General features: G+C 34.4%; 1 protein-coding gene across 1 annotated transcript; it reads left to right on the plus strand.

The window, feature by feature from the left end:
• The first annotated feature begins 8,545 nt into the window (after nt 1-8,545).
• LOC132724521 (uncharacterized) lies at nt 8,546-9,610 on the plus strand. Its single transcript, XM_060709392.1, has one exon. It carries the CDS (start codon nt 8,561-8,563, stop codon nt 9,593-9,595), a length of 1,035 nt encoding a protein of 344 aa, XP_060565375.1. The 5' UTR covers nt 8,546-8,560; the 3' UTR covers nt 9,596-9,610.
• The last annotated feature ends 3,370 nt before the right edge of the window (nt 9,611-12,980 follow it).

Consider the following 12,980-nt stretch of genomic DNA (forward strand, 5'->3'; position numbering starts at 1 on the left):
TTTCCGTACAGCCGAGATCAGCCGGCACGTCCGTGCCACCTGTGCATGGTCTACATATTATGTTAGCATAAATTTTGAAATTTTCTTTGAAAATGGTGAATAGTTATGTTCAGATTAAAGGATGGACCAGTCCATTTAAGACAATTAAAGAGCTAAGGGTTACGAAATGTTTCTGTGAATGTAATAAGTTGACTTCATTAATAAATGAATAATGGCAAACTGTAAAATGGTCACCATTATGCCTTTCTTTAAGCATAGCCTTAAAAAAGATTGGTATGTCCTTTTTGTGTAGAACTTTTTGGGGAAGAAAGTTTTAATTTTCATTTTTGAAAAAGGTTCATATACTTTTCCATAAATATATATTTTTATACTTATCATCCTTAAAGCTGCAAGCCTCCAGAGTCATGTTAATTTTCATGAAAATTTTGAAAATGTTTTTTGTTTAAACAGTATTTATTTCATATAATACAAACATATACAATTATGATACAAAAACATTATATAAAATAGGATTGAAAAGGAAGTCAATGTAGATGTATTTAAAAGTAAAATATTGTCAGGTGAACAAATAAAGTAAATTATATATTGCAATCGGCACTTACAATCCACGAAATTATCCAGAAAAGGTCAAATTATGCACAAACAGTTCTTACTGCGCTAGTAACGCAGTAGAAATATTGTGATAAAATACTGAAAAAGTGATGACATCCTGTTAAGTTATTTATATTTTTTTTTAGAAAATACAAAAGGCATGTAATACATTTAAAGGGATACTAAGGCAAATTAATGACAAAAATATTAAAATGATCTTATGTTCTCAAATCACGCTAAAATAAAAAAAAAATAAACTACTAGCATGAATTTCTGTATAAATTTAAATGTTTAGGGTTTGAAGCGTAAATATCTATATTTGTTGAACGAAAGTTAGACGCCGACCGAATCGCCGCGTATTTTTAAACAAGTCATGTGGCTTAAACAACCCATGGAAGTTACAATAACAGATATTGTTGATATTCCATGATTGAAACAAGTCTAAGCCATTCATTTGACATGTTCTTTAACGTTTCCAGAGTTCACTGTGACTGCTATTGTGAAATCTTAATACTCTAACCTGACCCACGTAGGTCAAGTTATAAAATCACAATTTTATTCTTTATAAGGACAAAAGGTTTGCTAGTGTATTTATTTCAAATGTAATGCATAGTTTGTTTATGTTGTTTTTTTTCCTGAAAAAGGAATATATTTTATAAACGTTATATTACGTTTAAATAACGGTTTTGTTAAGACAGTAGCGATGAATGTGAAATTATTTATCGAAAAAAAGTAGCAAATTGTGAACAAAGTTGAATTTTGACTTCCATACACAGTTTTAGATGGTTCAGGGTATTGGCAAATGAATCACTTTATTGGAAACTATAACAAGACATAAAAAGTAAGAAGCTTTTTAAGAAATAAAGGTAAAAATAATGTGCCTTAACACATGTAGTTATAAATCATATGTGCTTTATTATCAAAGCTGTAATCATTTAAAGCAGTACATGTTTGCTAATTTCCAAACAAAGAAAGTAATTTAAACATTGCAAATTGCACTTTTAACCTACGAAAAATATCGAAAATATGTCAGAATCTGCAAAAAATACGTCACGCAGTGAAAATATGGTGATAGATACTGCATTTAGTAAATATGACATGTAATTTATTTCTTGAATTTTAGTTTTTTTTCCTTTTTTAAAACCTTTGTATTTTGTTTTCAACAGAGGCTTGTGTAGCTTTGATTTTAAATACTAACTTAAACACATGCTTATGTTTTTCCCTCCAAAATTACCAACCAATGGCGTCCCTGTCAGTGTCAATGTCAGAGTTCTTTAAATATATATTATATAACATTACCACCTTAACATTTGGAACGGCAGATGGATGTCAAAGTCGTAATAGCGGACATTTAGTTTTTTTCATCGTTCCCATTACTTGATTTTGCCACTGCTAAAATAGTAAGTGCGTGACGAAAGTAATCTATTCCTTATTACTCAAAATCAAGTTGAATGCTCTGTAACACCGCTAAACGTCCGTACCGCAAAACGTACGCGTGTGGACGTTTTGCGGCGCATATCGTACACATGTGGACGTTTTACAATGCTCTCATCTTTTATCGAAATGAAATGATTGAATATGATCGAATTATTTGTCTAGAAACAAATTTCATTTGTAATATTCAATGTTAACATAAATTAAAGACACATATTGTCTATAATTTTAAAGAAAAAATTGGATATGTAACCGTATTGCAGCGTATTTTCAAAACAGGAATAACCTTAAAGGAAAGGAATGGTGACATATCCGAGGTATGTACTTTCAGGTGGGAAGGGCAGATGGACCCTCATTAAGCATAGAATACACACTTCAAAACAGGAAAAAAGTTAGCATTTGGGCATTTTGGCTCATTAATTCAAAGTTTTTCCCCTTGTTCTCATTTTTTAAATTTTTTTTCAAAGTTAGTTATAATCCTATTGAAATGATTGTTTACTTTTCAGCATTTTCCCCGTTCGTTTTCGTGAATTGTTATAACCGTTCTGTATTGCAATGCATACATGTACACGCATAATAATGAATATTTCTGTAAAATAGATATACTATACATCTAAAGACTTATTTGTTTATTGGTCATCACAATTTTTAGTAATAAAACCCCACATTTCTCAGCTAAATGCCCTATCTCTTTATGAATTCAATCTCTTTGCAAACGTTATTTGAACAGTCTTCATTATTAACAGTGGCAGGCAGATGGAAATTTCTATGTTAATTCAAGCGACGAGAGAACAAATGTCATTTGGTATTACTCCAGTAAACAAGCGTGACACACATGTTATTAACATTTTAAAGGAAATCCTTAAGGTTTTCTGTATATCATTTCAAACATACCAATCGTCCATTGTTTCTTTTATAAAATTACAACAACAAATAAACCAGATAATATTCGCCATAAAATATATTTCTGAAAAATGTAAACATCTTAGTTTTAAAGCATCGGTGCCCAAAGCAGCTGAAAGTACAGGTTTGTGACATAACATTTTACTAACAGAATTTTATATATAAATATCAAATCATTCTAAACAAACATTGCCTTCATTTCGAATGATTTGCTTCTAAATTCGCGGATATTTAATTTTATATGACCCTTTATTTCCAAAAATGCACAGGAAATAATGTTTTTATAAAAGTTCAATTATTTAAAAGGTTACCAAGGTTACTTACAATTTTGTAGTTGTTAGGTAAGCAAAATTAAGAAAAAATCTACCACGTGATATACTTTTTATAAGGCTTATAATCTGATGCGAGTTTATAAGCTCTTCTAAAACTCCAACATTTTAAAAGTTGTACATATATTTGTATTATTATTATTGCTGTGATAATGTAATGTCATGTTAGATGAAAAATAAACTTCACCGCACAGATAAAAGCGGAAAATTTAACAATTAAAATGACAAATGACATTTTAGCGACATTATGATCATTTTGTCGCAGTCAATTTGATCTGACCTGAATTAGCTGCGTATTTCAAATGATTGACTATTATAATGGCTAATCATAAAACTGTTTAAGGCAAAATATAAATCCTGCCTAAAATATAAAAATACTGTAATCATAATACATAATGTAATATATATTGTTATTATAAATTACGAATATAGTGCCTTGAAACTTTGGATATGCAACAATATTTTAGTATCTTCACTCGGTTTACATAGAATCAAAATATTGACATGTTTCTATTTTATTCAGGACTGATTTTGATAATTTGGCTCCCTATGCTAGAAGCATTTTGTAGTATAAGTGGTATCTTGGTGTATATTTACCTATTTAAGGTATGCTGAATCCGATAAAGGTGGATACCAAATTGAAAAACTTGATCTTGACCATTGAAATGGCCATTTAAAATGACCACTAAAATGGCCGCCAAATTTCTTTATCATAAATGGATGATAGATCAATTAAAACTTTTAAGGAAAGGAAAAGCCTGAAATTTGTCACATAGCATGTTTAAATAAAAAAAAAACAAATAAGACACTAAAACAGAATTAAAAAAAAACAAAACAATCCAATATGGTCAAAAAATCCAAGATGGCAGACAGTTTTCTATAGGACAATATAATAGTAATATAGAAGTAATATTAAAGATAGTAAAGATAGTACTGAAAACTTTAAGGCATTTACGCAGCGAACACTACACTCTTTCCTGTCCTATCTGCTATATATAGATATAGAGCTTTCATGTATTTTATTTGGCATTCTATGCAAGCATATAGAGAGTGGCTACTCAGATGCCTACTTATATTTACACAGCGTATGTCTGAGGGGCATGCAAAATTAAAGGCACCTTTCTCTGAGTACTCTTGGGTTATGGTGTTCGTTTTTTTTTGTTACCGGTCGTCGTCTCCGTTCTTCTGTTATCAGTTCTCGTCGCATTTCTCTGCTGTCAGTTTTTCTGTTATTGGTCGTGACTTTCGTTCTTCTGTTATTGGTCCTCGTCGTAGTTCTCTTGTGGTCAGTTCTTCTGTTATTGGTCGTTGTCTCAGTTATTTTGTTGTTAGATGTTCTGTTATCGGTTCTCGTCTCTGTTTTTCTGTTATCGGGTCTCCGTTTTCTTGTTGTTAGATGTTCTGTCATCGGTTCCCGTCTCTGTTATCGATCCCCGTCTCCATTCTTCTGTGTTGTTGTCAGTTCTTTAGTTATCGGTCTTCGTCTCAATTTTTCTGTTATTAATCCTAGTCTTCGTTGTCTTGTTGTCAATTCTTCTGTTATCGGTCCTAGTCTCTGTTTTTCTGCTGTCGGTCGTCGTTTTCGTTCTTCTGTTATCGGTTCTCGTCTTCGTTCTTCTCCGTTCTTCTGTCATCGTTCTCGTCTCTTTTCTTCTGTAATCAGTCCTGGTCTCCGTTTTCTTGTTGTCAATTCTTCTGTCATCGGTTCCCGTCTCTGTTATCGATCCCCGTCTCCATTCTTCTGTCATCAGTCCTCGTCTATGTTATTCTGTTATCGGTCCTCGTCTCTATTTTTCTGTTATCAATCCTCGTCTCCGTTGTCTTGTTGTCAATTCTTCTGTTATCGGTCCCTGTCTCTGTTCGCTTGTTGTCAATTCTTCTGTTATCGGTTCCCGTTTCTGTTATCGATCCCCGTCTCCATTCCACTGTCATCAGTCCTGGTCTATGTTATTCTGTTATCGGTCCTCGTCTCTTTTTTTCTGTTATCAATCCTCGTCTCCGTTGTCTTGTTGTCAATTCTTCTATTATTGGTTCCTGTCTCCGTTGTCTTGTTGTCAGTTCTTCTGTTATCGGTCCCTGTCTCTGTTCTTCTGTTAGCGGTCCTCGTCTCTGTTCCCTTGTTGTCAGTTCTTGTCTCCGTTCTTCCTTCTGTTATCGGTCGTCGTCTTCGGTCTTGTACTTTCGGTACTTGTTTCCTGTTCCGTTAAGGTCTTCTCTTGTTTCTATCGTTGCCGTCATTATGTGTCTATGTCCTGGTTTTGTCAGTCTTGTAGTCATTTATTCGTTCAGTGGAGTAGCGGGGGATCGAACTCACGACCCCTTGATTTGTAGGCAGACAGTGTTACCACTGCACCATAGCGCCCGCTCTGAATAATAACCATTTTTGAAAATCCTTTATACATAAAATACTATTTCAATGGCTAACAAAGGGTGTATTACAATTATATTTTAACACCTCTACTATGTAGCCAACCCACGTGACTTTTATATATGGTGAAAGAAAATATTACTCCATTTTTTTACAAGTAATATTTTTATAGATAACTTTGCTGTTACTTTAAGATATCCTGGAAATTTATTGGAGGGTACCCGGAATTCTAAAGTATATCAAATAATGTGACAATCTCAAAACCGTGATTGAATTCCAAAATTTTCGCGATCTTATGCGTTGAATTACAGGTTAAACAAGAGGGCCATGATGGCCCTGAGGTCGCTCACCTGTATATAGGCCCCAGGAGCGGGGCCAGTTTAAACCCCAGGGCTTTTATTTGAACAAACTTGAAAGACACCCATTAGAAGATGTTTCATGATGTTAAGTTTTTACTACACACCTAAGCTCTAGCTCATTGGGTTTTTTAAAAGAAGATTTTTAAGTTTTTACTATACACATATAGTTAAAAACAATGACACCCCTGGGGCAGGGCCAGTTTTGACCCCATTGCTTTTATTTGAACAAACTTTGTAGACACTTACTAGAAGATGTTTCATGCTTAATATCTAAACTCTAGCTATTTCGGTTTTTTCAAAGAAGATTTTTATGTTTTTGCTATACACATATAAGGAAAATCAATGACCCCCGGGGCGGGGCCAATTTTGACCCCAGGGCTTTTATTTGAACAAACTTGGTAGACACCCATTAGAACATGTTTCATGCTAAATATCTTAGCTCTAGCTCTTTGAGTTCTTTAAAAGAGGTTTTTTAAGTTTTAACTATATGCATATAGGGAAAATCAATGACCCCTGGGGCGGGGCCAATTTTGACCCCAGGGCTTTTACATGTTTTATTTGAACAAACTTTGTAGACACTTACTAGAAGATGTTTCATGCTTAATATCTTAACTCTAGCTATTTGGGTTTTTTCAAAGAAGATTTTTTAAGTTTTTCTATACAAATATAAGGAAAATCAATGACCTCCGGGGCGGGGCCAATTTTGACCCCAGGGCTTTTATTTGAACAAACTTGGTAGACACCCATTAGAACATGTTTCATGCTAAATATCTTAGCTTTAGCTCTTTGAGTTCTTTAAAAGAGGTTTTTAAGTTTTTACTATATGCATATAGGGAAAATCAATGACCCCTGGGGCGGGGCCAATTTTGACCCCAGGGCTTTTATTTGAACAAACTTGGTAGACACTCATTAGAAGATGTTTCATGCTTAATATCTTATCTCTAGCTCTTTGGGTTCTTTAAAAGAAGATTTTTTAAGTTTTTACTATATGCATATAGGGAAAATCAATGACCCCCTAGGGCGGGGCCAATTTTGACCCCAAGGCTTTTATTTGAACAAACTTGGTAGACACTCACTAGAAGATGTTTCATGCCAAATATCTTATCTCTAGCTCTTAGGGTTTTTCAAAAGAAGATATCTAAAGTTTTTTCTTTCGGTTGCCATAGCAACCAGAGTTCAGCATGGAATTAAATTCTTTGAACAATTTTTAAAGGTGACCACCAAAGGAACATTCCTGTGAAGTTTGGATGAAATTGGCTGAGTGGTTTATGAGGAGATGTCATTTAAAGTAAAAGTTTACGGACGGACGACGGACGGACGCCGGACGAAAAGCGATCACAAAAGCTCACCCTGTCACTTTGTGACAGGTGAGCTGAAAATAGCAGTTTATAATAATAAAAGTACTCTTGTGCACTCTTTTAATGCAGAGAAAAACGTTTTGTATTTTTGCTGCTGCTGTTGTTGTTGTGGTGGTGGTGGTCGTCGTCGTCGTCGTCGTTGTCGTTTTTTTAGTAGTGGTAGTGGTTGTGGTATGGAAAGAAAGACATATGAGCCGTGTCACGACAAAACCAACATATTGCGTTTGCGACCAGCATGGATCCAGACCAGCCTGCGCATCCGAGCAGTCTGATCAGGATCCATGCTGTTCGCTATCAGTTTCTCTACTTTAAATAGAGTTGGTAAGAGATCAGCATGGATACTGATCAGACTATAAACAAAACGGTTTTTCAGTTAAATCCACATACAGAACATAATAGAACATATCTTATACGAAATTCAAATGACATAGTATCTTAATTTTTATGTAAGGATGAATATATCTAATTCAAAAATACATAGAAGTTTTAGTATTAATGTCCCGATTGAAAATCGAGTATCGTGGCTGTGTCTATTTTGAGAAAGATTTGTTTACACATACAAGCAAAAAAAAAAAAGAAATCGAACATTAGTAATATTTTGTAGGTAACAGAATATAATACTCAACATAGAAATAAAAGGAAAAAAGACCGATGGAAATTGTTTCGTTTACTGTGTTTAATTGCTACTTTTTTAATTTGAGGTTTGCAAAAAATCATTAGTGATATTTATGGTTACTTGGAATTTTGACAATTATTTACATGACTAACATCACCATTTATCCTCAATTTATTATAATATAAACTAATTTGTTAAAGCAATGTAATATTTAGAAACACCCACATGAATTAATATTGTCATGATCACGTGTTACCAATCATTACCAGGACTAAGTCTTAAGTAAAGCAACAAAAACAAAAACAAAAAACAAAAAGAACACGTACGAGTGCTTTGGATTTTAGAGAGCCTTAGTAATGCTCGACGTGTATAGTTATATTTAAAAGTTGTTGAATAATAAATAAATTTAAACTCGACTATGAAAAATGTCATTTTAACTTGTCTGTGATAATTTGGTTAATGACAATACATTTAATGCCGTTTCTGGTCAAATACTGTTTATAAAATATGATTTTCGCGTAGAATATGTTGTTACTGGTACAATTTGGACTTATTTTGTTAAAAAGGGTCCTATATATGAATCTTATTAAATAAACCCTAAAATGGTTTTATTCCTTTTCTGTTTTGTTTCAGCTATGTTTTTGGTTATCATCTTTGGATCTTGTTTGGCGTTGGTACAATCCCAGGGGACGGCAGACTATGGCGGTGGAGGTTACGGTGCCGACTACGGTGCTGGAGGACCTGACTATGGGGGCGGTCTTCCCGAATACGGCGGTGCTGGGGTAGGAGCTGACTACGGTGCCGACTATGGAGGAACGGGCGGAGGTGGCGGTGGATATGGTCCGGACTACGGGTATTCTGGCGGCGGTGGCACTGACTACGGGCCTGCAGACACACGAGGAGGAGGAGGTTATAGTGTAGACTACCCTGACTATGGAAGCAGTTCAAGTAGAGGTGGTGTTAGCTATGATTATGATTATGGCCCTAGTGGCGGAGGTAGTTCACGAGGATATGAAAGCTCAGTGGGATATGGTAGTCAAGGTAGCTCGTATGGTGGAAACCATGGTGGACAAGGTGGAATGTCTTACCAGAATAAAAAGAAGAAAAAGAAATATGGCCAAGGATATAAGAACAAAAACCTGCAAAAATCTTATAAGCACAAACCTAAGAAAAGACCTCGTCCACCACCAAAGAAGTATAGGCCACCATCAAAGAAACCAAAATATAGGCCCCCTCCTAAAAGGCCTCCGTCTAAAAAATATAGACCTCCACCTAAAAAATATAGGCCTCCGCCTAAAAAATATAGACCTCCACCTCCTAAAAAAAGAAGACCTCCGCCTAAAAAATATAGACCTCCACCTCCTAAAAAGAGAAGACCTCCGCCTAAAAAATATAGACCCCCTCCTAAAAAGAGAAGACCTCCGCCAAAAAAGTACAGGCCTCCACCTCCAAAGAAATATAGACCTCCGCCTAAAAAGCGACCGCCTCCACCGAAAAAATACCGCCCTCCGCCGAAGAAATACCGCCCTCCGCCGAAGAAATATAAACCTCCCCCGAAGAAATACAGACCTCCTCCGCCACCACCTCCGAAGAAGAATTACAAGAAATCAAAAAAGTACGGAGGAATGTATGGATAATAAGCAGAAGAATTTGTTTAGAAAAAAAGTGACTGTAAATGACGGTAATTTATTTAAGAGAACGTTGAAGCGTTTGGCATCCCTATCCGACAGACGCTAAAAGAAAACTGTGGAAAAAGATTCTGATGCCGGCATAAACGCATATAATGATTAACTTATATAACTGAAAGACAGATTTTTAAAGATTTACTTTTTATATGAATAAAAAATTTAATTATGTATACAACCATGTGGATTTTAAAGTGAAATTCATCTAAAAGTTGCCAACCTGATCTCACTTTAGCACTGATTATTACCTATGATTAAGTTTGTCTTTGTAGGGTTCCAATCACGTACCAATATCAAAAAGAAACTCTTTAAATTTAATGCAATACTTGCAAAAATAGCTCTATGTAAAATATTTAACTTTTCTTGCTTCAACATTGAATCAGAATGCGAGCATTATGTGATAATATGAACATGTTTTGTTCATTGAAATTTATTTTTGTTCTTCTACGTTAGATATGCTTTTGTCCTGAGAGGACTATACGATTTCCGTTTTTTGTTTTTTTTTGTTTTTTGTTTTGTTTTTTTTTTTGAAATTTTAAACTAAGCATTTGTTGGTAATTGTCTAAAGTTATTGTTGATGTTTAGGTCATTAAGAAAACAAATTGCATTATATAGCGCTCTATTAAACATTAATCCTATATAATTTTGGCAAATCCATTCCAATTAGATCATCTTAGACAAAAGATTAACTACATGTAGTTTATTAACAAGTAACTACATGAATATGACTGTATACGCCGTCAGAAAACGACAACACAAAAGTATCTATCTATCTATCCACTTGCGGAGAGATTGGTAATTACTGGTTAGTTATCCAGGAAAGTCGGTTAGGTGGACTGACAGCCAAGATATGACCAAATATGTGTTGGAATCGGTGTAAAAACCAGACTAACAAACGACAAACAATTTTTGCAACGCTTTGTCCTTACATACATTTTCGGCAAGTAAAAACTTAACATATTTCTTGATGTGATTTATTTACAGACGCCATCGCCACCTCCTTCGCAGCAAAATGTAACTTTTTTACTTTAATGCAACGTATATAAATATTCCTTAAAATTCAGATAAAAAAAATCTTTATTGTAAACATAGAAGATTGATTTGATATAAGTTATACAATTTGTTGACTGGATATACGGAAGAATATAGCTAAAATGAGATAAATATGACCCGAGGCGCTAGGAAGGCTATTTTCCGTATATCTCGTCAGTACTTGTAATATAATTTACATTTATAATAACAATGTTTGCGACTTCAACTGAAATATTTATCATTAAAGCATGTTAAAACAAAAAAAGAAACAAAGCCAATACTTGGTAAAAACTCCTTTAATTAGCAGCACTCTTACTACAGAGTTTACAGTAAATGTATCACCAGTCTATCCATTGTTCACAATACAACTTATAAACAGATTAATATATACATTAATACTACAGATATCAAAAAATATTCGGATGTCTAACTGAATCAAAATTGTTAAAATGAACATAGCCTGCCAGAACCGAAACAGATAAGTCTTTGCCAGCTTTGCTTGTCTGACTAGGCTTTGTACTGTTGGTTGTCCCACGTTAAACCAAAAAAATGACAATGAGCACTTTCGAGAAAAAGGGAAGCTGGACAGGTCCATTTTTAAGAAACTCGTCAGATTCTGGGGTTAACAAAAAGATAACATTTACGATTGAGAGGTCCATATTTTGCAAATGCTCTTCGATGCCATCAATAATAAATGCATACATGTACAACATAATTATAACCTTTAAATTTAAGATTCTGTATCTCCCACTATTTTGACAAAATTATGACATATTTCAAATATATACCAATGCAAAACCTTAATATCAAATTATACGGCATTGTTTAACCTGTACATAATGACACTGAGCAATTTCAATGAGTAATATATCCGACAATTAACTTGCATATCAAAGGGACTCCACTGAGGTTTTTGACATGATTGTTTTGGAAATACTTTTTCCGAGATTTGCCGAGATTTGTGTACTATTTCAGGGAGGTCTCTCTGGATCAGTAACTTGTGTGCAATTTTTCCGATCATTCCCTCATTCCGTTTCCCCAGACTTATCATTTCTATTGTGCAAATGGCCAAACAATGAAAAGCAACGCTTTTCACTCAAATCAGGCTAAAACTAGAAATGTGTCCATAGGACACAGATGCCCCCCGACGCCACTGTTCTGTCAATCTTATGACTCTAGGTCAAATATTTTTTGGACTACATGTGCCGCAAGTTGAAAACTAAAAATCAACAAAGGGCCATTATTCTGTTAAATTTGGTCGCAGCAAAAATTCCTTCCTTTACTACCATCTACACATTAACGTTGTTAATCCCTGGAAGTTTAAGCAAAATCTGCCATCCGGTTTAAGAGGAGTTGCGTTCACAAAATTTCTACATAGTATATAATTATATAATGAAAAAATCAACAAAGGGCCATAATTCTGTTAAATTTGGTCACAGCAAAAATTCCTTCCTTTACTACCATCTACACATTAAGGTTGTACATCCCTGGAAGTTTAAGCAAAATCTGCCATCCGGTTTAAGAGGAGTTGCATTCACAAAATTTCTACATAGTATATAGTGAAAAAAACTAAAAATCAACAAAGGGCCATAATTCTGTTAAATTTGGTCGCAGCAAAAATTCCTTCCTTTACTACCATCTACACATTAAGGTTGTTAATCCCTGTAAGTTTAAGCAAAATCTGCCATCCGGTTTAAGAGGAGTTGCGTTCACAAAATTTCTACATAGTATATAATGAAAAAATCAACAAAGGGCCATAATTCTGTTAAATTTGGTTGCAGCAAAAATTCCTTCCTTTACTGCCATCTACACATTAAGGTTGTTCATCCCTGTAAGTTTAAGCAAAATCTGCCATCTGGTTTAAGAGGAGTTGCATTCACAAAATTTCTACATACTGTAGTATATAGTGAAAAAATCAACAAAGGGCCATAATTCTGTAAAATTTGGTCGCAGCGAAAATTCCTACCTTTACTACCATCTATACCTTAAGGTTGTTCATCCCTGTAAGTTTAAGCAAAATCTGCCATCCGGTTTAAGAGGAGTTGCGTTCACAAAATTTCTACATAGTATATAGTGAAAAAATCAACAAAGGGCCATAATTCTGTTAAATTTGGTCGCAGCAAAAATTCCTTCCTTTACTGCCATCTACACATTAAGGTTGTTCATCCCTGTAAGTTTAAGCAAAATCTGCCATCCGGTTTAAGAGGAGTTGCGTTCACAAAATTTCTACATAGTATCTAGTGAAAAAATCAACAAAGGGCCATAATTCTGTTAAATTTGGTCGCAGCGAAAATTCCTTCCTTTA

Source organism: Ruditapes philippinarum, unplaced genomic scaffold (assembly GCF_026571515.1).
Source record: "Ruditapes philippinarum isolate M1 unplaced genomic scaffold, ASM2657151v2 ctg1432_1_1_1_1, whole genome shotgun sequence".
Lineage (NCBI taxonomy): Eukaryota > Metazoa > Mollusca > Bivalvia > Venerida > Veneridae > Ruditapes > Ruditapes philippinarum.

Bases quoted from the DNA above. Each gene is read 5' to 3' on its own strand.
- LOC132724521 (XM_060709392.1), top strand. From the start codon at position 8,561: ATGGTTTTATTCCTTTTCTGTTTTGTTTCAGCTATGTTTTTGGTTATC.